At 41.0% G+C, this 23,433-nt stretch overlaps 1 protein-coding gene across 1 annotated transcript in view; it reads right to left on the bottom strand.

Moving 5' to 3' along the window:
* The window catches only part of ARID5B (AT-rich interaction domain 5B), a 122,099-nt gene that overhangs the window by 53,601 nt on the left and 45,065 nt on the right, over window positions 1-23,433 (bottom strand). Inside the window, 1 exon segment of the mRNA XM_075757911.1 lies at window positions 19,766-19,996. Coding sequence (XP_075614026.1) covers window positions 19,766-19,996 — 231 coding nt within the window.

Here is a 23,433-nt window from a genome sequence, read left to right as displayed (position 1 = left end):
TGGCCAAACCTTCTGTATATCTAATTTTAAACAGAGAAAAGTAGCACCGAGACAAATCAGCACCTCTCCTGGATTTCCAAGTACGCTATTAAGTAGACTTGGACTTCAACTAAGGTGAATATGAAGATTCATTGTCCCAAGAGATAAATATTGACTGAGGAAAAGCAAAGGTCAAATTGGTCAATATTTACTCAAGAAACTCTTAAATCTTGATGCAGTGTAACATACACTCTGAATGTCTTCATCAGCTACCTCTGGAGATCTTTTTATTATGACTAAGGATTTCAAAAGTACAATCTTCTCCTCTCTAAAACTCATATTTTAAAAAAAAAAAAACCCTCATACACGTCTACTGCAAATAGGAAGCTTCCCATGCCTATGGCCTCAGAAAAAGGAGACATGTTGATTTGCAAATGCTATCTGCCCAGTCTGCATGCCAAAACTCAGTAGCCCTGACCTCTGAAGACATGAACAATAAAAACTTTCTGACTCATCACATGACAGTGTTTCAGACTACCATGAACAGGAATTTCTTCTTTGGTAAGGATTAATGCACTCCCTTCTCCTTCCATCTCAAATATCTGTAAATTAAGGCTGAAATTTTATCTCAGGCTTCTATTTCACATAAGGAATTACTTCGAGACAATGCCAATCAAGAGTTTTGGGGGAGTTATAGTTCTATTATTTACTGTGGCAAGTATATTAGTCCTATTATTTATCTAAGGTTTCAAGCTTACTGCCTGGTTTCTGAAGGTCTTCTACTGTGCTATTTTTGTCTGAAGTTACAGCGCTACGGACTCTTCTTTCCACAGAATAGTACTGTTCAAAACCAAAATTCCAGGAAATTTATCAAGGCTGATTTTTCTGAAGATGCATGAGGCAGACAGACACTTGAATCCTCTGGAGTTTCAGTGAGGTTATTCCCTGAATTCCCCTTGGCACCTTCACAAGGCCACTCAGTGATCGGGAAGGAATCGACCCTCCTAGTCCTCTGTTCATTCACACGGTCTAGCACGGCAGGTGAACTCCTATTTCTAACCTTTGCCTTGACTAAACAGTCAAACATAGCACAGATTTGTTGCAATCACCATGGAGATCAGTTGGTTTCAAATTAGGCACAAACTGTTTGTTTCCTTTGCTATTTTTATTGTGTTTTGAGCCTATTATGCTCCTCCCACCCTGTCCTTTTTTTTATCTTTACTGGCAAATGAGAAACTCTTACTTCATTGGGAACTCAAATCCTAGCCACAGCCGCTCCTGAACTCAGTGGGGGATGGTGGTGGTCCCCCCTTCTCAATTGCCTTCCCTCACTGGTTGGCAACCAAAAAGTCTGCATGAGGTCAGACTCTGCAGATGAGATGACACAGAATGTGCAAATGAAGTCCCTGTTAGCTGGATGAAAAATGTGAGCCTTGCTCTACGCAATTTTGTAGTTAGGCCTACTAAGGATGGAAGAATTAATTTATTCTCTGCATGAGGGAATAATAGGTAGGCTTCGGTCTCACGTCTGCAATGGCATGACTGAACCACCAAGGGCTGCCACAAGAGAAATGCCATTACAAAGAGAGACCAGGATGGAGATGGGACCGTGCGGTGAAGGGAGGCACGAGATACTGAGGAAGAGGAGCACTGAGGCAATGGGGAGTGGGGGAAGCCAGACTTCTGGGCTGTTTGGATTACACACAGAAGGAAATAAATCCGGCACCATGAAGCCAGGCACCAGTGTCATTCTTCCACCGGGTGACTCCTGGGTTACCGCAGCCAGAGGCTACTGAACACCCTCCAGCTGTGGAAAGGCTGCCCTGCACCACCAAAAGCATGGGGGAGCTGTTATTTGACTCCCAAAGAAGTGAAGTCTCTAACAGAAGTTCCTTTGGAGGCGCAGAAAAAGACACAAGGACCGACAGTGCTGAACGTAGGTTTCCCACAGCCCAAGTCAATGGGCTCCCTGTGCCAAAACTGCAGCAGGCTGAGAGTCCCAAAGATGCATATGCCAAATGCAAGCCTTTCCCACAGTTCTGTGACAGGTACGTCGTTGCCTTTAAAACAGCATCAAGTCTCCGCTAACGCATCCCTCTGCTTCTGGAATCATACACAATCCATAACGTGGAACTTAAGTTTAAATTCAAAGACCAATTAAAAAAAAAAAATTAAAATCAATGAAATGCTTTTATGAAACAGGAGATTGATCTGCAGCTTAAAACTTCCAGTAATGTAATATTTTAGAACTTTAAAAAATAATGCTTTTATCTTGATTGCAAAATGATACCCTGCCACGAAAACACAGAGCAGAGGTAGGAAACCGTTCAACAAGAATTAAAATGTCACACTTTGCACAGAACGGAGCATTACAATTATTGGTGAAACACATTTTTCAAACTTGTTAACACAAAATTAACAATTACATACATCACTTAATTCTATAAGTGCATATCTCTCGAAGTACCCATTAGCTAACCATGCCTAGTTCAGTTTTAATATACATGCAGACTTTGCAGCACAGAGGGGATGTAACTATGCGAGTGCTGGCACAGTAAACCCTGAAATGGCAAGTGCTATTAAATTGAGATGCAATCACGTTGAAAGGGAAACATTAACAAACAGCAGACAATTGAGAAGAAAATACAGGGCGCTTGTGTTCTAATAGATGTGCTTCAAAACCTTATATAACTATTCATTGTCTAGTTCATCTGGCCAGGGGCCCAGTTTGCTCTATGCTATGCTATACTAATTTTACAATAATAAACTGTTACACAAGCTTTATGCAGTCATGCATATGAAGAGGTTGTGGAAGACATTACATTTCATTATCTTTCTAGCAAAGACACCATCTTGAAATTAAACATAGCCTGGTAGAAGTATACGTGAGTTAAGAAAAAAAAGAAAAGAAAACAAATGCAAGTATATCATTAAAAACAAAAAAAAGAAAAAAATCCTTTCGAAAATGCTCTTTTCTGCTTCTGAATATCACCTTCACATTATGCATGACAGATGAATACCACTAATCCCATAATACAATGCAAGAATCTGCATGTTCCTGGACTACGTTCATTTGAAGACAATCAGTGATTTTTGGAAACGTGTGCTTTTTTTTTTTTTTTTAAATACACCTTCTTTTCGTAAAAACAAGGCAAAATGGTTTACAAAGCCAAAAGGAATGCGTGAAATAGCTGGGGTTTAAAAACCCTTTATGTTATTTGTTGCTTTAGCATGAACCAACATGAACCACTGAGCTGCTTCAGCTAAGATTTATCTGTACCACAAAACATTTGTAGGATAGCAGTTGGAAAACATGGGGATGAGAGACAGGGCACAAAAGCATATACAGTACGAACCAGATGCAATCCAGAAAAGTAATTTCATATTCCACATTTGTCTATGGAATTGTCTGAGAATTTTCTGCTGAACATTATTTCCAGGTTTATCACAGCGGTTCAAAACTGGCTATATTTAGTCACTGACCAGTGCCAGAAAGCACTACCAGACTATAGGATCATGGCATATTTTAAGTTTGATATCTCATCAACCATCAAGGCCAGAAATAAATGCCTTTTATAATCAGAAAGAGTAAAAGCCTCAGACCTCCAAGATACATAAGGGATTTTTTTTCAGCACTAAGTCATGAGATATCGACCTCAAAAATCACATTATTCTGATTACCATTGTGCGCCTGCTACTTCCCGACTGCCCCCTACATATTTTGATTTCAACATTTTAACATCTAATCTAAAATACCCCACTAAAGCTAGTGAACCAATGTTTTATGTGGGGCCCCTGAGGCGCTTACACATGCAAATACCACCACCACATACCAAAAGCAAAGAGTCGGCAGTCAAGTGGCACTGAAGTCGATGGGTGTAGGAGCAAACCCCAAAAAAGCTTTAATGCCAGATTCTGATCTAAATCACACCACTGTCAATCCAAAGTAATTGACTCCTGTGGATTTACATGAGTGGAAAGGAGATCATAATCTTGTTCTTAACCTTTACCTTTGAAGTAGAGATGGTCATAAATCCGATTTTTCTATCCAACGGGAAAATGTCAGAATTTCATGATTTTCTTCAAATTGGGGCAGGCAGTCAAAAAAGTTCTGAGCAACACTAACGGGCAAGTATCAGGCTCTTTAATTTTAACCATGTCTCATCAAAAGAAACCAACTGAAAGTACTTCTACAGATCAAAACTCTTTTGTCTCAAATGGTTTTGACATTAAAGTGCATCCCACCGAACTGCGGGTCCCAGGCCCCTGTGCTCCCACTCTCCACCATGTCAAGCACTGAGCGCTGAGCACCCTGAGCCGCTGTGATGCTACAGCCACTAGGGAGAGACTCTGGAGCAGAACCGGGCCTCGTCCAGAGAAAGGGATGGGCACAGGACATGGCCACAGTAGCTTCACTGTGGCAGAGTTGTCCCCAAGAGTATGTCAACACAGCATGATAAAGTTGAGTCCTTCCAATCCTAGGCCAAACATTTCATTTTAACCTTTCTGAACAAAAAAAAAAAAAAAAAAAAAAATCCAAACAGACACATAGCAGTTGTGGGCTGTTACTGCAGAAGAGATTTCCATTTCATTCAAATGGCACCTTCCAGTGACAAAAAAAGCATCAAGGACTCGACTCAGAAGAGTGAGAAAAGCTCCTGTGAGGTAAAAGTTATGCCAGAATTCAAATGCAAAAAGAGAAGAAGTGGGAACCAGGTGGCATTGCAAGAGAAGGGCTGGAGCCAAGCCCCCACGCAAGGGGTTTGTCTGGCACTTAGACCCATGCCTGGAATCTCCACCGAAGGAAGCGAGAACTTTACCTATTCCTTAGCTGCAGATGGAATACAACACAAGGTGGCAAAACCCTCCTCAGCCATTCAGGAGGGCTTGTTGACTTTCTATAATTTATTTTAACCATTGTTATATTGTTTTGGTCTAGGTTCCCCAAACAAAGCAAGCCCAACGAACTGCAACTTCCTGCAACTGCATCTGGCCGCGCGACTCATCTCATCTGTGCATCTGACTGACGTGCAAGTTGGAGCTCGTATTTGCTACTTTGGGATTGTCAGACTTTCATGGATATTCATGCTTAGACCCAAACAGTCAGCACAGCCCTAACGCCTTCTCCAGCTCACCTGAAATGGGAGCTGATGCTTCTGCTCATTCATCTCGGCTTCCTTTGCTCTCCCGAATATTTCTGATGGTTGCTAGGCAACTATTGTTGAATACATGCATGAGGCATTAATTGTCTGAGCACTTAAAAGAGGAAAATTCTTTAAAACTGAGGACATTGCCATACCAAAAATAGGATATTTCCTTTATGAAGGGCAACACTCGTGGCTGGGAATGTTGATGGCTGCAGTATGTCAGAGGCTAGATGAGTCATGGAGATTACTCACATGCAGCACAGCACAAAAGAAGTGTCTTAAGGAGACCCGACTTTATTATAAAGTTTTATTTTAAATGAAGTGCTTCAGATCTAGTTTTATCTTCTGACTGCTGTCATTGGGATATCATGGTCCACATTTTCATGAAATTAATGGCATTGGGTCCAGCCGCTCTTACAGTGTTAGAACTTACCAAGTGTATCAATTCACTACCTTCTAAACCCAAAATGGCACTGGCAAGTACTCCGCTATACTTCAGAGAGATACTGTAGTCTCACTGCTGATCCTAAGTGCTCTGTGCGCCTTACCCGTAAATGTGGATTTCATTTTATAGGGTCTTTTTTTCCAAAATACATTCCAATGTCATGATCAAGCTCTAAAGACAGTAAACACAGACTTCCATAAATTGACTTAAACTTCTAAACTAAACAACTGCAAGGATTTACAGCTAGGTAATTTTTTGGGGTTTTTTTTGTTTTGTAACAAACCTATCTCTACCATAACTAAACATTCACAATGTACATGTATTCATCTTAATTATAGGCTGCCAAAAAAACCCTGAAGAACCATCATTTTTTTGGCAAATCAGTCAAATGATTATGGTTCATTGCAAAATCAGGATGCTATAAAAGAACGAGGGCAACTATACTGCTAATTTTGAACATGGTATTCTGAGCTAAGAGCTGCTGAAGACCCTGGGAATAATCTTCTCCATTTTTCAAACTTGTGCTCTACCTCTGTGAAAGTATGTAATGGCATATAGGTTCATCTCAGCAAAGTTCAGCTGAGGTTTGTAAGACTTTAAGATGAAGTGACTTATTTAATCAACGAAGTGAGAAGTAGAATCATCAACACCTACTTAAAGTAAACATGCCACCCCACAGCAAAGTGCTGTTTTCACTGGGAGTTTAACTTCTTACTACAGTTGCAAATCCAGAGTGAAACACAGGAGGGTGATGACAGAGCTGGAAGGTTGCACAGTACCTCTCTGTTGAAGCAGCAGTGTTGTCGTCTGTGAATGTCACCCATGTTAGCAGAATGATCACCATTAGCCTTTTCACATATTCTCTTACCCTTTCTGTGGGCTGAAATTGCTGATTTGAAATAAATTCCTCCTCTTCTATTACTCACTTGTTGCTAACACCTGCTTTTTAATTAACATGCTCTTTAAAGCTATTACGCAAAGAGGTAAGGTGACTGGAGATGTCTGTGAAGGACCCATCAGGGAAGACTCATGAAGTTGGTACAGCAAGTCTGTAGATGATCTTGCAGTGCGTTGCTGCACATTTAAATGAGATGCTATTGAGCTACATTTTCCATACTTGGACTGAGGAGACAGCCTTTTGTAGCGTTACTCAAGTGGCCTAAAGTGGACCAGATCCCTGAGGAGACATCCCCAACAGAGAACAGGCAAGGGACTGATGAGTGACCAGAGCAGAGCAGCACCCTGCCTGGTTGGGGCTCCGAGGCAGGCAACTGCTCATGGTAGATGGAGACTGGTAAGGAGAACAAAGGATGTGGGGTATCAACAGCCACCAAAGTGGACCAGTGAAGACACTGGCATTTAGCTCCTAACGCACCAGCTTCCTGCGTAACCCTGTTCCTCAGCCTCTAGTCCACAGAGCAGATGCAGAGGTCTGCCTTGCCTACTTAAGCATATAAGCAAATTTTAGGAAGGTTTGTTTTATTGTATAATGGACACAAGATCCAGCACAATCTACCCTTTACTGGCCCAGATGCTATAAATGACATACATTAATACAGTAACAGTTTTTAAGGCCAGAAAGAATTAGTAGGATATTAGTGCCTTGTTTACTTTCTGCAAATATTGTCTACACAATGTCAAAGCGACCACTGGATGAAGACAGAATCTCTTGTGTGAGTAAGGATCATGCCTTTTGGAAAGCAGTCTTGATTTAAAAGATTCAAGTAACAAAGAATCTATGTTACTCCTAGCTAAGTTGTTCCCATGGTTAATCACCCCTCGCTGCTAGATAATTGTGCCTTAGTTTCAGCCTTAATTTATCTGCTTTCACTTTGAAGCACGGGGTCCTGCTATGTGTCTGTTTGCCAAATTAGAGAGGCCTGTACACAGGTCTTCTCCTCATGGAGGTACTAAGAGATTGTGATCGAGTCCCTTCTTAGTCTTCTCCTCCATGCATTAAATGGATTGACATTCTTTAGTCTTTCACTTGAAGGCAAGTTTTCTGTGCCATGAATTGTCCCTTGGGTCCTTCCTTAACCCTGACCAGTATTTCAACATGACATGCAAAGCACGGGCATCGGAATTGGGCACAAAGCTGGAAGTGGGGAAAAATCTCTCTAATAAAGTCTTTCTGCTCTTCCATGTTCCTCTGCAGCCCGTAGTTCAGAATAATAGATTTGAGTATTAGCAGTGCAGTTATCCCATGAAATTGTATCACCCTTTTTGCAGAAAGCCATCATCATTTGACTGACTTACCAAAAATGTTAGCTCTTAGGGGGTTTGATAATGATTTCCTCTAGCGTTATATGCAGCAGTAGTAACATCTCTCTCTCTCTTCTTGCTATTCCCCTGCTTATTCATCTAAGAACAAGGTTTGCTCTCCTACTCTAGTCAATTGGTTATCTATCATTACCCTCAAGTAATTTATGGCATTAAGACCAACACAGCAGCCCTGAGGCACAAGGAAATGCTTGTCTGATCACTAAAAGACCAAGATACAGCTATATATAATACCAAGGCCCAAACTTCAGCTGAAACGTAAACTCTTACTGCTTCGCTGGCCTTTGGCCCGTAATGGACAATAAATCAATTACAAAATATTACAAAGTCCTAATTGCCAATGATAAACCTACAAAAAAAGCAACACTTTTTTTTATTTATTTATTGCCTTCTTATTCAGTACTTACGCATTAAAAAAAGGTCCTATGAATAAACTACCAGCATCCACTGGCTATGACTGGGATGCTCACACCGTAACACATTGGTACCTTCTCCAGTGGACACAAGCAAAAAGGGATTGCTGAGGTGTCTTTACTTGTTTGCGTAAATGATAAACTAATTCACGTGCTGTCCATGATCTGTCCGATCCGGTTCACGAAGATGCTGACAGGTAAAGAGAACATACTCAAACAGCACTCATGTCAATAGAGGGGAAAAACCCTCCTCTGGATCACCCTCAATGCCCTCGCTTGATTTCAGAGAGAGAAAACTATAGCAAGAATTTCAATGCCCTATTTTGCTTCTTTTGCAATTTGATTTAAAAACAAATTCACAAAAACCCAGCCACGTGGAATTTAAATTCTGCAGAAGTCTCACCCACCACTAATTACTACTGCAGTGTTTAAAATTTTAAAAGAAAACAAATCCAAACCCGAACAAAACACTATTTTTCAATTAATTTTCTTCCTCTGATTTCTCTCCACATTGCATCATCTCCCAATTACTGTGATTTTGCTGAGTGTGCCAGTTTCTTAAAGACACAGCTATAAAATGTATGGACTAATTGTTGAGCAGAACTGAAGAGCTATTAAAACTGCAATAGTACAGCACTTCCAATGGTAGTCTATTATTTCTACATGATTGGTTTTGTACAGTCCAACTCATGCAGTGAAACTCTTAGATAAATTAACTCCTTCGTTTTGACATAAACATCAAAGGGAGAATTAAAGGAGAATGAACATTATTTTCTGCTGCTATTTTAGACATACTGTTCATAACACCCATACATGTTCCCAGACACTTACAAATTTTTTAAATTGAGATGCCATTTGCTGTTTTATCAAGTCTGTAATACATAAAATTTGGCTCCAGAATTATCTCATTTTCCCATTTCATGTTTCCCTGTCTACATGGTAGAGCATGTTTACAGAACTTTAGAACTATAATATACAATTCAGTCATTTCTAAACAGCTCTATAAGAGTAAGTCTGAAATGTACACATTTTAAAGATTACTTAGCGAACACCAAACCCTTTCCCAGCTGTTTTAAATTTTGAATTTCCCAATAAATGAATAACATACTAAAAAAGCAAACAAGATCTGACATTATTTAGTCTAAGTTTCTAAAATGGCATAACATCTGTAGCTAAAAACAATTTTGAATAACTATATTTAACTAGAGCAGTATTCTATTATTCATAGCTCATTTTCCTTACAGACTAGGGGACTTAATGTGGTGTTCAAACATTTCAAACATTTATTTTAATTGTTCAGTCCTTCCAATAGCCAAACTGCAGCAAAAAGAGGAGGAGGGAAAAAAAAAAATCTTTACTCATATCTTTTATATATATTCATGTGACCAACCCATGATCTCAGTTAAGTGCCACAACTGTTCATTAACACACATCACAGCCCCCCAGTCAGCACTGGGAGCTTTGAAACCACGCCAGAAGCAGGGGCTCAACAAATGGCACTTTGACCTTTTCACTACTAACTTCAATCTTTATTAAAATCTCTAAGACATCAGCTCTGTCTCCCTCTTTTACCATCTTTTATCTGCTCCTGAAATACCTAATATTCATTCATTAAATGGAAAAGTTTGCTACATTCTTACGTAATGATGGATTCCCCTTTCACTTGCAATCGGCTTGTGAAATGCCTTTGATTAAAAAAAGAGAACGAAACACCCCCTCCCCCTGCCAAACAACTCTAAATTCAGATTGCTCACTCATTTCCAGGGAAATCAAGCGTGCTGCCTAATATCAAAAAATCTTGCGGCATCCAGGCAAGTTTAGTTCCATTTTATGTTCCTCTTATTAAATTCTAACTTTGCATCACACAGAAAGCTCACCCTGCTCTTTGCTTGCTTGTTTTAATTTCATGTTTGCATCTTCAAATCTTCAGCCTGAGCATTTGTGGGGGGATAGAGACTGATTTTTTGCCCAGCAGGGTTTCCGTTCCCTACAATAGAGTCACCAAAATCAGTAGTCCCATGGAGAAAAATGTAACTAGAGACAAATAGAGATCATTTTTATGGTGCTCAAACCTGGGGGGGGGGGGGGGGGGCCGGGGAAGAGAAATCATGCCTTTTTTTTTTTTGCCTAGCAGTAATTAACTAATTACACATTAAGGAAAAAAAATCAGAAAAAGTTCACATGAGTCATTTGTGTGTTTTCATTCTTTGTAAACTTTCTGGCACACCCTATATGCTTCATTTCTTGCTTTAAATAAGTAAGTACTGGAAAATATGCATAATATTTGGAACCAAGGGGAATGACATATTAATTTGAAGTTTGCTTTGTGTAAGTTTGCATTTTCCAGATCTGAAATCAAACTTCAAGGAGACCTAAGACTCGCCTGCAACCTTTAATTTATACTCCCCTTCACCCAGGGATTATCTAGAAGGTATAAGCTATTCATTTAAGCGGCACAGTGAAGTATCATCATTAGGTGGCTTAGTTGCCTGGGATACTACTATCAGCCTGACCAGTAGGGAACCTGGGAAGCGTGAGCTCGGAAGGGGGGAAAAGTAAACAAAGTAATGAGTAACAGTTACAGCTCCTTAAAATGTGTACATTAACCTCGGTATTGGGAAACTATTTGCTTTTTAGAGGCAGCACCCTCTGATTGAAATAATGACAAATATTTTGGAAATTCCGTCCGAAGCCAAAATGAAATTACTCAAGTGCACTCCGGGAGAACAAAGCTTTTTAGTATAGCTTCAAATGAACTCAGGTAAGTTTACAAATGGCCTATACCTAAAAGACCATTAACTAAAATTACATTTGTTTTTATTGAAAGACAGCCTCAAGTGCTGACATGTAATATATGACATGTGATACATAATAATACTCTTAAACCAGTTCTGACATAATATCTCCCAAGGCATAATAACCACAAATGACTGCTTTAGTTAAGAACTAGCCAGAAGCAAAATAGATCCATGTAAAAGTAGCTTTAACCATAAATACCTCAACAATATTTTATGTCACTTTGTAAAAAAGTTAAAGGAGTCCCATAATAATTAACAACAAAAACTTCATGTTCTTTACTATTGTATGGTGGTTGTGAAAGGTTATTTCATAGTCCCGCAGCTGCCAATGCTGTAAATTATGCAGGCACCAAGAAGCATTAAGGAGAAATAATAGCAATTTAAACTAAGGCTGACGTAATTCATGATAAACAGTCATTGGAAAATATTACAATGTTGTCTTTTTTGAGTGGGTTTAATCAGAAGAATGTGACCATATTCTGACATAAACCACTTCTCTTTTCCATTGTACGGGCACGGGAACGGGGGCCCTTCCCTGGCTGCGAAGGTCTCCCTGCTCCCGGCCACACTGAGCCCCGGCACCTTGGGGACGCTGCTCGCGAGGCTTGGGACACCGGTGGACCGAAAGCTCTCCCGAGACAAAGCTCAAGAGTCTGGGCAGGGCCGGTGGTCCAAGGGAGGCACTGAAACTAGGGGAATGTTCAAACGAGGATGCTCTAATGAAGGCATTTTGGAAAAAAAAAAAAAGAAAAAGATGGCTCTAGAAATGAGAACATGTATGATGGACATGGCTCACACTCACCATGAACGCAGCTCAGCTTACTTTTTGCTATAATGACAAAAAGTGATTTTGATAGCTGAATCCTAAAACTAGCCATCGAGTGGAAATCTTCTTTAGGAGGAATTAGTCATTTATATCTACATTTAGTGAATGGACACCAATAAAACAGACGCGTGTGTAATAGATGACAAAGCCCATGTGATAAGTTACATTTATCAGGCACAGAAGAACAGCTCACTTGCTAACCCTTCGTTTGCTGGAACTGCACGTTAATTCTCTGCCAAACTCTGGCTGATAAAACATGCAAACTCCACAATACCGCCACGTATTCACTCTTCAATTAAAAATGAAAGAGGAGAAGAAGTTAAAAGCGCCAGACTGGAAGCAGGCACACCCAGGCTCTCGGCTCTGCCACGGGCGCTCGCAGGAGGGAGGGTGTCTCACTCCTGTCCCGTGAGAGCCCCAAACCTGGGCTGTCCCAGCAGGGAGCCGTACCGGCCACCCCACAGTTCACAGCCCTGATGCTTCCTCGAGCAGCCGCATCGTGGCCATGCAGAGCCGGAGAGCACGGCAGACACGCGGCACTGCGCGCTCATGGCATAAGCCCTTCTCTCTCCCAGACTGCTGGCCCACGGCACCCAAAGAAGTAAGGAGCCATACCAATTCCCCAAGCACCCTCGCCTTGCTCTCGTGAGTGGCGCCGGCCGGCTGCTGCGAGCTTCTGGGCAGCTACCCCGCTACTCCGTGCAGAACGGACAGCCACCACCAGCCCGGCCGAGAAGTGATGCCGAGGGGCCAGAGGAAACGGGCAGAAGCAGCTTTCCAGGCAGCACCCACCTCTCCGCTCAGCATCTGCTGCCTTCCTCAAGGCAGCAGGAACAGGCAACCTCAAATGAAATCAGTAATAAAGGAGTTTTGATTATAAAGTGAAAATAATGTATCTTAATATTTATCCTGGTTACAGCTATGGCTGCTAGTGAAAATGTACTAGAAAAAAAAAGTAGAAGCTAACAGCATTTGTTTCTATTGAAGTTCTTGCAGACAGGAAGGTATTTTATCTTACTTTACCACACATTACTTATGTTCACTTAACAGCTTGCTGTTAACATTGGGTGAGATTCTGCCCTTGGTTAACTGGGAAAAATCTTGAGTAACAGCCACTGAAGTGGATCGAGTTATTTTGGATTTACACCACTAAGTGAGACAGAATGTGACCCCTTATCAGTGCCTTTTTGCTTTGAGTATACAAATATTTTATGCATTTCAATGAGTGACAGAATGCAAAACTTGCAAATATTTATTTTTAGATGTATGGGGAAAAAGCAATTAGAGCTAAAAATGTTAAGAATGAAGAAATCACTTAACAGAAGCAATTATGTTGGGCACATAAACAGCTCTGCCTTCAGACATTTTATTCAAATGCTGCAGAGCACACTAGAAAAATATCAATTGTTTAAAAAAAACTGCAAGTATTTTTTCACAACTGAAAAATCAATCATTATAAACAACATCTGGGGATCATTAATATCTTACTCTACAGTTGAATTAACAAAATAAGAAAGAAGTCTGACCAGAATGCAGAACATTTCCAGATTTGCTTTTTCAAGCTAAAAGCTTATGTTTGCAGAGGTGGGGTGGGAGGGAAGAGGAAATGTACATTTATCTGTATTGTATATAGCACTATTATGCATTAATCGTTACTTCCCCTCCAGCTATGTCCTGTTTTTGTTTTGAGAGAGCTAAAAATTGAAATATTTAGCTAAGCCACCCTGCCCAGGACCTTGGAAAAGATTTGCATATTTTTCAGACTGTTGGAGATGCCACCGTAAAGCTCCATCTAAGGAGGTCCCAGTATTCACGCTAATAAAAAGCCTCCATACTCTTCCTATTGCATTTCTAAATGCTTAAGCGTTCTAGTCTTTGCAGAGGAGCACTAACACTGATCCCGCTCTAACATCACGTTTGCGTTAAAACAAAGGAGCCTGAAGCATCTATCTGTAAACTTCAGGGTTTTCTGAATTTCACTGGCATAAATTATCCTGCAGGTAGCCAAGAGAGTCAATAGCAATAATGCTGATACTTTACGTCAGCTGAAAAACATTAAAAAACACCCTTTCAGGCCTAAGTACAATTTTTGTACTAGAGCTGGTTTAAAAAGAAAAGCTGACTTTGACTCACACAAATAAAGTCACCAACAGAAAAACCGTATTTCATTTAGACTGGAAACATTCTTTTTTTTTTTTTTAAATCTCATTCCCTGCCAAGGTTTTGTTTTGTTATGTTTTTCCCCTAAACAACTGCTTTTCTCTGTGAGTCACAAACTTCTGTAAACTGAGATGTATAATGAAAGCAAAGACCAAATTTCAGCTACACCAGGAGTAAAGGTACCACTCTATACCCTGAAGACATCAGCTTTCATCCTACACTTTTTTTCTGGCACGTGACCTATCCCTAAAAAGTCCCATGATGTTCTGCCATGGCTTCCCTGGTCCATGTCAAGAAGGAAGGCAAGTCCTTCTGAAATCCTTGGCTCAGAATCCCCAAAGGCTGGGAGGACGGGCAAGTCATCCCTCACTCCTAACCACTCCCTAGCCAGCCCTGGAAGTGAGAGAACCTGCTTTCTGCATTGTTTCACAGGGAGATCCGAGTTGTTGAAGGTGTTGGGGTTTGTTTTGGTTTCAATGTAGATGATTTTTCCCAACACAAGCAATGTATTGTTAAGTTTTGGGGGGGGCAAGGGGAGAGAAGGGAAGTGGGGACTGCAATGCCCTTGACACATCATTTTTTTCAATAAGCAGTTTCCCCTCTGTATTGCTTGTTCTGGTAAAATAAAGAAGTTTCATTTTTCAGAGAAAAAATTATATTGCTACCACAGCAGGATGTAGTGTTCTCACTTTTTGGTATGAAATGTTTTATAAAAAATTGGCCTTTACATGCAAAAATTAAACTTTTAACCTTCTTTTGGGGGTGAACAAGTGTTTATACCACCTCAGGGACCAAACAGATTGTTTAATGGCATATTGGACCCAGCGTGCTATAAAAATAATCCAGAATGATTTAAAATTTACCAAATAGATTTTTAAAAATTGAGAAGAAATAAGGTGCTCAGTTTTCTCTCACACTCCCGTTTGTAGAACAAGCAACCCCATGCTCACAAAATGAAAGCGAGCCTTCTGGTTCATCTTTAGCAGGCAGGATTTCTAATGTTTATCCCGCAAAGCACCATGACAAATCTTTGTGTGTGAGATTTTCACCTGGGGAAGCCAGTGGAGCTGTAGAAATCCACCATCACCCAAGCACCTGACCCTCCTGCTTCTAGGCTGTGCGTCTGTTCCTGCCACCCTGGAGTCCCCAAGCCTGGAGAAGGCGGAGGTCATGCTGACAGACACATCTGTACGCTACCTGCACGTAGGGGCCCACGTGCATTCACCAATGCAGCCCGCAACTGGGCTGCGACAGGATCCATCCTCACGCGTGTGCCCTGGAAGTCACTCCATGTGGTGGAGTAGGCACGAGTCTGGTAGAAGGCCAAATCACCTCCTTCTGACAAGAAAACGCAGAGGGTGTGTGCTGCTCTAGCAACAACTGCACACTGATTTCTGCACAGTGACCCTCAAATCCATCTACTGGACACTGCACAGGAGCTTTGCCTCCAATTAGATCTCTTTAGTCTATAATAAAAACATTAAACCCCTATTTTTTCATTCCTTCTCTCATATATGACCACACAACAAATGCCGGTAAATTATACGCATTTACAAAAGTTATTCAATAACAGTAAACCCAGAGGCTGATAAATGAAAAGGATTTTGAAAAATGTCTTTACCAATGATCTTGAGTTCAAGAGAAATGAATTGTTCAGCTGGTACATATTATTTTCATTTTAAGGGAGCAGGGGAATGAGGAAATAGGGTTTTGGTTTTTTCCACATGCCAATTAATAGAGGCAGTTAGATAAAGGAATGCGTAGGTGAACTCTAGCCTGCACAGAGAAATAAAACGAGGCCACGAAGAGAACTGATCTCGTCTGCTCACCCTGCCTGTGTCTGACCGGTCCCTCCCTCGGGCGGGCAGACGCAGCTCGCGGGGCTGCGGCAGGGACTCCATCGCCACTGCTGCCCGGGGCCAGCCCTGGGTCTCCCCGTGGCCCTCGCTCAGTGCCACCTGCAAGCTGGCACGGGCTGGTGACACCTCCAGGCAGGGCTCAAGCCTTTGTGCTTCACCTCAACCATGGACAACTTCACTCCAGCGTCCTGTGCAGGTTCAAAATCTCAGATTGCTTGTTCCTAGCCAGCAACACCAGCATTTCATTATCCACCTGGACCATTTAATTCTGGTGAGGACTTCTAATTGCTCTTACGTTAGGAGGGGAAGAGGTACACAGTCTGACTGCGGTCATATCCATGAACTTTGGCTACCAAGACATCCAAGCACAGCTCATGTCTTCTGCTTTCTGAACAGAAGCAAGCTTTTGAGCCCGTTTGCACTCTGGAAGGGAACACTCCAAGGCAGTTAGATTAACTAATGAGTAGTTCTATCAACAAGAATGGGAGCGGGAGGCTTCCCACTCTCAGCAGTCTTTCCTCTGTAAATGGACAGCAAGTTTCTCCCTGGCAGGCTGCAAAGAAAGAGATGCAAATGTTTGAGCTTTCCAGCTGCTGAGCCGATTCCTCGGCAGCCCACATCTCTGGGGCCTCCTTGGTGGCACACTGAAATCAAGTCAGAGGAGAAGCGAGAAAATCAGTCCTGAATATTCCTGCCCAAACCACTTGGGCACGTGCCATACAGCAGTGCACAGCAGGACGGATGCAGACACAGCGAGCCGTAGCGTCAACCACTGGCTGTGGTAGCCCACGCTGAAGCTGGAGGGGAAGCTTACCGTAGCCTAACCCTTACAGAAGCTCTATGGAAATACAGAGGCCATCCACATGGGACTGCCTGAAGCATCAAAGCATCTCTTCCAGCCACATCTGCAGGAGCTGACAGACAGCATCTACATTTCTTTTAAAAAAGAAAAAAATCCCACACCAAAAAAAGGTTATTTATTGTCAACAAAACTTAATTTTTCTTCCCATTTCCTGCCTTATTTATTTTTTATTAATCCCCACAGAATGGGGGAGAAAATGGGGTGGATGAGATGGAGTCAGAGCTGAACAAAATGTTTTTAGTTAAAGAGAATACTTCCTGGAACCCCCCCCCCCATTTTTCTCTACTAAAACTGCCTAACAAGGACAACAGCTTACACACTGCGGTGAATGGGGCTCTTTGTAAAGGTGTTCCTTGTGTCTCACCTGCGACGTGCTGTATCTGTCGCACAGTACTCCAACACTCAGAGAACATGTAACACCTTCCCCGCAGCAACGTTTCTGAAGAAGACCTGGCATCCGTATCAGAAGCCAGCACCTCTCACACAAAGACATTAGTAGACTGTACTTCCCAAATTTTGTACTTGCTTCCAAGTTTGGAGAATTTCAGGTGATGGGGAAATACATGTGTTCCTGTCTTGTTCCTTCTGCACACTTCTCTCATTTGGAAGGTAAGAAATAGTCAAGCCCTTCAAATTAAACGTGTCTGGATCTCCTTATAGACACCTTTTAAGAATTTTAGTCACATTTCTGTAATCTGGTCTCCCCTCAGATTTGACTGATAAATACCAGTGCCTTAGAGTAATCCATTTATCTACTGTACCACCCTGCCTCTGTTTAGCTTTAGCAGTCATCACTTTCCACATGTGACATCAATCTACATGATATCAATGTAAACTGTTTGTATAACGAAGTGTTGTACATTTTATTGTTCTGCCAGCAAAGAAAAGGATAAAATAGCACTTTGCCTGTTGCCTTCAACAAAGGTAGTATAATCGACACCATACATTTTGCAATACAGAAACGGAACCACACATTGGCCAGTTTTTTCCTCCTAACACAGCAGGGCTTGCAAATTTTACCACATCATTATTTTCATAAAAAATACTTTTAAAGAGTAGCATTTTTTTGTATTTATAGGCATTTAAAAAAATCTGCTTCTTAAACTGAACTAAATTTTAAATACACATTATTAATTTCTATGGCTAAGATTTCTGTGGCTCTGGCTTGATAATAAGATAATTGCCTCGCAAAGGTCAAGAGAATGGCATAGTTAGCTTTCAGAGACTGAACAAAGCACTTGCTATGGTTCACTAAGCGTAGTTTCTGCATCACTCCACATCTCTTTGATTCATCTATTACTAATATTCCATGATACACTTACATTATGGATCCAACTATTACAACAAACCTGTAATCAAGGAATGACCCTGAATAAAATAGTCCACAGAAAGCAGATGGTACGCTCATCAAACGCCTTCAAGCCTAAAATAACCTTTCCCATATAAGAAGGATAGTCAATTAAAACTGAACTTTATATTCTGAGCTGGAGCTCAGAGTAAATAAAAATCAACGTGATACTATTGTCTTATTGGACCAAACTTCCAGGGCATTTCATTCATTTTTTCACCACTTCCGTCCCCTAAGAGCAACCAACACTTTTATTCATAGTTCTTTCAAAGCCTGTAATGTTTTGTGTGAGTGTGAGCGGACTTGACAGTTTGGGCCTGATCCTGGAAAAGCTTGACATCACAGAACTAAAACTATTCACCGCAGTAACATGCTCCAGCGATGACACCATGTGAAGAAGGATCTCTCCTGCCTGCCAGGAGCCAATCGGTGCAGCAGCAGAGCAGCAGTCCCACACTACCTCCAAAATGCCCCAGTGCCACCAGTTGGGTTGGTGTTTCTCTCTCCACACAACATGGCGTGGACTGGGCGCCCAGCTCAAAGCCAGCGTGCTCGAGTTAGGAAAAAGGGGGAGATGATTCTCCCATCACAAGCATCATGGAACCCCCTCCCTCTCTCTCCCATTATTATATGTTAAATGCATAATCAGAAATCCTCTAAGAGACCACAAGAGCTTCCTTGCAGAGATGCAGGGGTCTCGCACAGCAAAGGTGTACCCACCGCTATGCAAACAGACTTTGCTAGCGTTAGCTGCAGCGCTCATCCATCTGGTGATATGGGTAATAAAACTTAATTCTCACAGCGTAGGTACACTGCTAAAGAAATTACACCGGACCCATTACTGGAGTTACCCTGGGCGTGTACACAACATACATTCTGCCACACATTCGCAGCACATCCGCTGCCTTTAGGTTCATCTGACACACAGAAAAAGGTGTGAAATCACCTGGCAGCTATCAGGAGTCAAATCTTGCAGCCCTCTCTCCCAGCTGTAAGGGGCCACAAACTGCTCTGGAGCTGCAGAGTATTCTCTACACCCTTTGAATTAAGGGGTCACCTCCCAGAAGTGCCCCTGCACTTTTAAAATCAAGCTCCTAGCACTGGCAAAGCCCTCGCTGAAAAAGCCAATGTTATAGGAAGGCCAGAAACACATCAGCTGCAGCTGATGTTTGTTGAAGGCCCTGGGAGCATACGCACAGTTGATGAGTGCAACAGCAATGGGACACGCAGGGAGTCTCCTATTTTGCATTTGTTAGCATACTGCACCAACAACGACTTAAAAAAGAAAACAAAAGAACATGCTTTGTAAACCTTCTGGAAAGACACAGGCTACAGGCGAATGGTTAAGGTAGATAAATTTCAAATCCAAACAAGAGATCCTTTCACCCATACTGAGTAACTGTGCTACACCCATGTAACGTTATCATTGACTGCGATAAACTCAAGTTGCAATACTGAGATCACTAGTGGCTAGAAGCCTTCAGTCTCACAGAAGAAAGAGCACACTTGGTTCTTAACATTTCAAACATAAATAGCATTGGTTCACTTCAAAGGGATCACATCTTCCCCTTGGAAATCAGTAGACACTTAAAAAGAAGAGAAATGTCTTTACTTGTGAAAAAAAGAAAATAGCTGTAACGTGACTTACCAAACTCATCACATATACTTTCATTTTCTATTAGAGTAGGATGATCAAATGTATCCCGACAGTAGAAGATTTGGGGATTCTTGCTTGTTACTGCAATGCCACCCAAGGCTAAAACAAACTGGTCTGTTAGTATCGAAGAAGGCTTGTCCTGAATGCGCTTTAACATGGAACGATATCGACAGTACTGTGGGTAGCTGAGAATTAGCAGGTTTGAATCTTCATCATCCTCACCTGGAAGAAGAAAAGAAAAAAAAAACAAAACAAAAACCACCTCTTAGTATGTCAGAAGAATACAAAACAAGGGCTGTAATTCAAGCATCCCAGAGAATGCATGGCCCACTGGTTCAGTCTTTTCTCAAGATCTATCTTTTATAGCACAGTGGTTTTCAAAAGAAAGGTTAAAAATAGAATTTAAAAAAAAGTTTATTGAAGCAGCTTCTTTTCTGGCTTTCTGTTCAGTTCTCCCATGCTTACCCACAAGAATTCTACCTGGATGAGTAAGAAAACATTGCTCTGCAGAAGTTGGCCAACGGCCTGAATCAAAGTGCTCTCCATACTTTGCCAACTTGGCTGCTTTGATAGAAATATTATCTGTCATTTTTATTCAGCTCCCTATACAGCCTTACTGAATTCATGTTTACACCAGCTAACATCTTTTAAAAATAATAATATACAAGCCCCAGAGCATATAGCTATTAATTCTCCTTTGAAGTATCTGATACTGGCAACTACCAAAGGGCCCCTGGGCCAGGGAGGTGGGCTGATCTGACCTGGTCATTGATGCTAAGCTACCCCAACAGCTGGAAATAACTTTCCTCACATTAACTGCAAATGCAGCAGGACTCAATAAAACACCTACAGAGCACAACGAGCAAATGAATTTCCAAACAGCTTGTACTGTCGAAAAGTGGGCTCAAAATACAAAGCCATCTAGAGCTCAGACCTTTTCACTCCCCCAGATTTTAGATGATAATAGGCATAAAGGCGGCAGATTTTGAAATATCACCATCAAGTTTCACCATATGATAACCAGCAGGAAACCTAACAGCAAAAAAACCTAACCAGAGACGCAAACATGAGAAATTATTCATTTGCAGGTATGCAGCCAGCACTTAACAGCACTTCTTTTTATGCTCATTTATCTCCTCAGGTGGGGTAACTGAACATGGCTTTTCATGCATGCCAATGAAGACAGAGCAAGAGCATGCAGTTTACGTTTTCTGCTGTACTCTGATTACTGAATAACTCAGCTATTTCTTCTGTCAGAGACAAAAGGTCTACTATTTAATCCCATTACCAATACTGAAATCATCTCTCTTACCCTTAAAGTAAAAATCACTTCAGATATTGAAAGAAATGTCAGATCGGTTCTCCCCAGCTAAATACGATGGTACAACTCATCCTGATTCGCATGATGCAATGGAAATGTTGACACATAAAAGGCTAGATTTTAAGAAGTCTCTGGAAGCAGATATATCACCTAGAATGTCATCACTGCAGATGAATGCAATGCTGCAAAAAAAATCAACACGGCAGACGGACTTGGGAAGTACGGTTTTTACAAGCACAGCTCCTGAAAGCCATCACTTTCAAAAACTCAGAACTTTCCCCACTACCCTGACGTAGGTGGAGAGATCAAACAATTTGTGTAAAAAAAGTAAGAGCAATACATTTTGGTAAACAGCATTTACACTACTTTTCTAAGAACAGAAAATTTATGGCCCTAAAACCTCTTTTGGTCAATCAGGATGCGGTCATGCTTTTCTTTGTTTTCAACAAGTAAGTATCCCGTAAGCCTACACAACAGCACGATTGAGCCAATTGCTCCTGGGAATAAGGCTCTCTCTTCTTTATCAGGAAACTCTAAAAATCAGATCAGGAAAACTGTTCTAGGAATTAACAAGCACATGATCCATTCTTTAGCTCCTTCGAGAGTTTCATATACGCCTGCCTGACAGTTATTACTACTTTATACCTTTGTGTAGACAGTGGTGAGCTGAATCTGTTGATCTGACAGCACTTTTCTTATGCCAGGATGTGGTCAGCTTTTTAAATAGGGTGTATATAAATGTATGTCCCATGTGCCTTTGTAGTAAACCATTAGTTTCTAGACGAATGTGCAGTAAGCCCTGCGCAGAATTACACAAACTTTCTACCCCTGACAACTGACGACTTAACTCAAACCCCTGGCATAAACGAAAATAAAGTCATTTTTTACAGGATCGCTTTTACGCATGCTTATGCAACTCCAGTGAGTACTTCATGATGTATTTGTTTCCTTTCTTTATTCACTCCAGGTTCTATAGATAAATCTAAGAATGAACAAAGGCTGAATAAACTGAAGATTTGTTTAGGGAAAGACAAACAGAGCGTTCCTGGAACAAAGACTTTTTTTCTCAACCACGCCCTCATGACAAAAGAGAAATCAAAGTAGACCAATCCCTAATAAAATGCAAGCCCAAAGAAGAAGTATTTTTCTTCTAGCAAAATCTAATATGCGACATTTAATGGAGGGCTTAGTGCATATTGCTGAATATTTTTGATAAATATGATCAGAAAGAGTTTACTTGTAGGAGGAAGAGAGATCAAAATGTGGATCACATCCATTAAAAACAAGAAAACCAACGTAATTTCTAAAAACATTTAACTGAGATCTTAGAAAACCAAGATCTTGTATTTCTGAATCTCATTTTAGCTTCAACAGAGAGAACACGGTAAAAGATAATACCTACAGTATGCTCCTTGTAAGGCTCAACTGAAATTACTCTAATCCCGTGCTTATATCATAATTGTGTGTTTTAATAACCCTCTCCAATGTCAATTCTTCATGTATTTATATATTTCAGGGCTGAAAACAGAGAAACTGTAATTAGGAGACAAGGTTCCACCCCTGCCTTCCGTGCGCTGCCTATATATGCATAGATGTAATCCAGCAGTTCCCTTTGTGAGGGGTAAAGAGAGCTGGGATTTGGCACAGCCTGGCATTTATGTTGGATTACATGTTCTTCAAGTTGTCTTTGTGAGAAAGAGATGCATGAAATGCCAAACACAATGAATCTATGCAAGAACTGACTTTTCAAATCAGCACAACCACTTTTAATATGTAATGCAAGACAATTAAAAGCCCCAAAAGAAAAAAAAAAAAAAGCCTGCTAAAAGCACGAATTCCTAACAAATCCGTCTAGAGCCAGAACTATTTACAGAGAGAGCAGAGAAATACAAAACTGTAACTCGCTTTTTGTTTGCTTGTTTCGGAAACATCAGCCTATAATGTTATTGCTAACCGCCATAATCTACTCTCAACATCAGTAAGCATTTTTTTCTTTAAAAAGACCTTCACACCAGGATTTTATAGAGCTTGATGGAAAAACTATGCATGTTCCTTCCTGTACCTAATTACCTCAACTGCAAAAGCTGCCAAGTATTTTGCCCTTTAGTTCTTTTAATCGTATTAGTGCAAATGCGTTTGGATGCCAACAGAAACAAACATTTAAAGATTTTTGCTTAAAAGATTCCAAATATGTATGAGGCTGGTGCTAGGAAAGCACACTCCACTTCTTCCCAGAAAGCACAGAGTTATTTCTGCGGAAGAAATATGAATTTGTGCCTCTTGTAAGACTAAATGTCTAGTTTCGACCCAATTTAAGTAAAATAATGTCAATATGAAC

The sequence above is a fragment of the Balearica regulorum genome, chromosome 7 (genome assembly GCF_011004875.1).
Source record: "Balearica regulorum gibbericeps isolate bBalReg1 chromosome 7, bBalReg1.pri, whole genome shotgun sequence".
Taxonomy (NCBI): Eukaryota; Metazoa; Chordata; class Aves; order Gruiformes; family Gruidae; genus Balearica; species Balearica regulorum.
Note: the sequence above shows the minus strand (reverse complement) of the source record. Positions and strands in the feature narration are given on the sequence as shown.